Raw genomic sequence first — 4,610 nt, 5'->3', positions numbered from 1 at the left:
GTGAGTTGCCATGTGGGTGCTGGGAATTGAATCGAACCCAGGTCCTCTGGAAGAGTAGTCAGCGCTCTTAACCACTGAGCCATCTCTCCAGTCCCAACAAAAGGCTTATTAACAGAGTCTTTCAAGAACCCAGGGCCTGGTAGATCCTAGGCAAATGCTCTACCACTAAGCCATACCCCCAGCTCCTCACTGGGGGATTCTAGGCAGGTGCTCCACCACTGAGCCACACCCCAGCCCCTCACTGGGGGATTCTAGGCAGGTGCTCTACCACTGAGCTACACCCCAGCCCCTCACTGGGGGATTCTAGGCAGGTGCTCTACCACTGAGCCACACCCCAGCCCCTCACTGGGGGATTCTAGGCAGGGGCTCTACCACTGAGCCACACCCCAGCCCCTCACTGGGGGATTCTAGGCAGGTGCTCTACCACTAAGCCACACCCCAGCCCCTCACTGGGGGATTCTAGGCAGGTGCTCTACCACTGAGCCACACCCCAGCCCCTCACTGGGGGATTCTAGGCAGGTGCTCTACACTGAGCCACACCCCAGCCCCTCACTGGGGGATTCTAGGCAGGTGCTCTACCACTGAGCCACACCCCAGCCCCTCACTGGGGGATTCTAGGCAGGTGCTCTACCACTGAGCCACACCCCCAGCCCTAGGGCCCTTTCAAATGCCAGGTTACAGCCCATCAGAACAGGGTGGCACTCATAGAGCAGCTCCCACACAGCAGCTGTAGATCACATGGAACAGAGAGTAGTAAACAGATAGGAATAAACCTAGCCCCAACAGAATGATGGCGTGACCTGTGACTTCTCAGCTTCAGGGCTGAGGATGTGGCTCAGTGACAGAGCACTTCAGAATGATGGCGTGACCTGTGACTTCTCAGCTTCAGGGCTGAGACAGTGACAGAGCACCTAGGTAGCTTGTATGAGGAGCTGGATTTTCTGCTGTAGCACTGCAATGAAATAATAATAAAGTTGGGGGGAGGGCTGGGGTGGTGGCTCAGTGGTTTCCCAGCACTCGCTGCTCTCCAGGGGGCCTGAGTTTGGTTCCTAGCACCCACGTTGAACAGCTCACAACCATCCGTAACTACAGCTCCAGGGATATGACAGCCCCCACTCTGGCCCCGGGTACACCTGTTCACACTTGGCAAGTGTGTGAATACACACACACACACACACACACACACACACACACACACACACACACATTAAATTATGGGGCCAGAGAGATGGCTCAGCCATTAAGAATGCATACTGCTCTTTCAGAGGACCTGAGTTTGATTCCCAGCACCCACATCCAGCAACTCACAACTGCTTGTAACTCCAGTCCCAGGGGACCCAACTCCTTGGCTCCCTGCACTCACATGCACATAAATACATATATACATAATTAAAAATAAAAATTAAATTAAACCTGGGTGTGGTGGTATACAGCTATAAAACCAGCACTTGGAAGCTCAAGGTGGGAGGACCATGAGTCTGAGGCCAAACTCGGACGTATAGAGAAATCCAGGTCCGAAGACTAGGGAAAGCATAATAAGGTCCTGAGTTCAGATCCCCAGCAACCAGGCAAAAGCTAGGCACGGTGGCATGGTTTGTAATCCCAGCGCTGGGCCAGTCAGTCTCAGCAGTTGTGAGCTAGCTCCAGGCTCAGTGAGAGACCCTGTCTCAAACACTAGAGTGGAGAGCACTGGAGGAAGACGCCAGACATTCACCTCTGACCCCGCGTGCATGAGAACAAATGTGTTCACAGATGTCGACATGCACTCACATATACACACACATACCACAAAGAGAGACATATACACACAATAAAACATGATAATGGTGATTTAAAAAGCGTTCCAGGTCCCTAGTTCCGAAAAACACCCAGCAGCAGCCACTACAACAGGACATTGTGACTATTTCTTTTCTTTCTGTCTTTGGTAGGAACTTTGATCTTTTCCAGGCCATTTGTATTGGGCACAAAGTTTTCTCCCACTGAAGGTGGCGGCCGTCATCTCCATGATCAGGACAGGAAGCAAGAGCACTCTACGGTGGGCTACGTCACTAGGCTGCACCGTTCTGTAGGTTAGTTGCATCAAATGCACTTTCCAGTTATGGTGTTTTCGATTTATAATGGGGCCATCGGCGTGGAATCCTAAGAAGTCCAGGAGAACCTGCACACAGCTCCATAATCTGCATATAGTAGTGCGGTGCAGAGGTTCTAGAACCTGCATACAGTAGTGTGGTACACATGTATCTAGAACCTGCATACAGTCCTGCTGTGCATACGGCTCTATAGCTGGCATACAGTCATGTGGTGCATGCAGCTCTAGAACCTGCATACAGTCATGCTTTATACATGTATCTAGAACCTGCATACAGTAGTGCAGCACACAGGTTCTATTCAGGGCTGAGCTTTTGCACCTGGTGCTTGGGTTCACCTGCTCACATGTGTTCATCACACTGAAATAAGCTGTTTTCTATTTGTATGTGCCATGTGCATATGCTGGATATTCCTGTGAGGGGGTGCACATGTGGGTACATGCATGGGTGTGTATGCACATGTGTGCTTGTGCATGTGGGGCTGGGGGTGCGGCTCAGTGTAGAGCACCTGCCTAGAATCCCCCAGTGAGGGGCTGGGGTGTGGCTCAGTGTAGAGCACCTGCCTAGAATCCCCCAGTGAGGGCCTGGGGCTGTGGTTCAGTGGTAGAGCCCCTGCCTAGAATCCCCCAGTGAGGGGCCGGGGTGTGGCTCAGGGGTAGAGCTCAGCCTCAGCTCACAGAGCACTAGCTCTGTATGCACAAATCCCTAGGCTCCTTCTATACATACAGAGGAGAGAGAGAGAGAGAGAGAGAGAGAGAGAGAGAGAGAGAGAGAGAGAGAGAGAGAGAGAGAGAGAGAGAGAGAGAGAGAGACTCCGGAGTACTAAAGGCCCTTCACTAAATCCATGGCACAATCTGCGCAGCGCAGGAAGGACCCTGTCCTCTGAGTCCTCATGTGGTAATTCGGGAAGGGAGGCTGGATCAGCTCTCGGAAGCTCCAGCAGCAGCGTGGGTGGTCTGAGGGCAAAGGGCCCTGCTAGGTTAAGGCTGCCTTCTGCCTGCCTGCTCTGGGGTCCCCCTGTCCAGGGACTTTGGTCTCTACCTGTATAGAATCCAGCCCTTGGTTCCCAGAACTTGGGGTTCTTGGGGTCCTCTCTGCCTGTCTCCCCTTCAAGGATAGAACCTGATCAAAGATACTGCTCAAGAATGCGGAACCAGGACCGAGGAGCTCGGCTAAGCTGGAGTTGAAAGGGAGCCCCTGGATAGCCTTCCCAGCCTCCCACCCTGCGTCCTGGCAGCTGCCCTTACAACCCCCTGGGACCCGCCTGGCGCCACAGGGATCAGACCAGCTGAGGGTTCCGGGCATGGGTGGAGGGCGCTACCCTGGGCGGGGAAGCAGCTAAACGTGATGTGGGGATGGAGACCAGTAAAATGCAGGAGGAAGTGAGCCCCACACCCTGCCGGGCGGTGTTCCCATCCCTGGCCCTTGGAAAGGCTGCTGGGCACGCAGCAGGCTGGGGGAGAAGGCAAGAGATAAGCACCCTGGGCGAGGGAGAGGGCACGGGTTGGCAGGTGGTCTTCACGTGAACTTCAACCCTACTAGTTCCTGGAACCCGCTCTGGGAAGCCAGGGGACCACAGCTCAGCCTTGGGTCCTCCTAAGCACCTAGGGAAGCTAGGTTTATGGTGTCCAGGTCCTGAGCAGAGTAAATGCCCCCTCCCCCCCAAGAGACTTTGCACAGTGGTTTTATAGTCATCAAAAAGGGCGGGACATTGAAATGGGGGCCTCACTATATAGCTCAGACTGGACTCGAACTCATGATCACCCTGCTTCAATCTCCCGGGAGCTGGGATACAAGGCATGCTGCCTCTGTGCCTTTGACTGGCCTGGAGCTGCCCTAGTCTGTTTACTTACCTGCATAGCAGGATAGCTGTCCTTTATACCAGGGTGAGCGTATGCCCATGCAGAATCCCTTCCTACCCTCTGGGCTCATTTTCAAGCAGCATCCCGAGTGGAAAGCTGAAAGCCTGAGAAGGTGTCTTTCTTATTAATTAAGAACAAGTGTCAGCGGCTGGAGAGATGACTCAGTGGCTAAGGGCACTTGTTGCTCTTGCAAAGGGCCCCGGTTCAGTACTCAACACCCAGCACTCACAGGCTAAGGCAGAGGCTTCAGAAGTCTGGGGCCAGCCTGGGCTACATAGCAAGACTTGGTTTCAAAATAAATAAAACAAAGTGGCACGGAGCTGAGCATGGTGGTCCACTGGGCCTGGGATTCCAGCATGTCAGAGGCTGAGGCAGGAGGATCACCATTTGGAGGCCAGCCTGCACTACACCGTGAGATTTTTGTCTCAGAAGAAGCCGGAAGGTGGTAGCGGGAGGGTTGAATGTGTGAAGTGCTTGCCACATGAGTATGAGGACCTGAGTCCAGATCACAAACACCCACGTATAAAAGCCAGGCAAGGTGGTGTGTGCCCTTCCTCTAGACTGAGGAGGCAGAGACAAGAGGATCCCTTGGTCTTGCTGGGGAGAGCCAGCCTAACCTAATCCATGAGTTCCAGGCCCAGTAATTAAGAGGCCATTTGAT

The 4,610-nt window shown here is 53.7% G+C and overlaps 1 protein-coding gene across 1 annotated transcript in view; it reads left to right on the top strand.

Moving 5' to 3' along the window:
• Positions 1-3,442: 3,442 nt before the first annotated feature.
• Eln (elastin) overlaps positions 3,443-4,610 on the top strand; it is a 38,805-nt gene continuing 37,637 nt past the window's right edge. The window contains exon 1 of the mRNA XM_076560328.1: positions 3,443-3,590. Coding sequence (XP_076416443.1) covers positions 3,443-3,590 — 148 coding nt within the window. The remainder of the gene's footprint in view (positions 3,591-4,610) is intronic.

The sequence above is a fragment of the Peromyscus maniculatus genome, chromosome 23 (assembly GCF_049852395.1).
Source record: "Peromyscus maniculatus bairdii isolate BWxNUB_F1_BW_parent chromosome 23, HU_Pman_BW_mat_3.1, whole genome shotgun sequence".
In the NCBI taxonomy this organism is placed as follows: Eukaryota; Metazoa; Chordata; class Mammalia; order Rodentia; family Cricetidae; genus Peromyscus; species Peromyscus maniculatus.
Note: the sequence above shows the minus strand (reverse complement) of the source record. Positions and strands in the feature narration are given on the sequence as shown.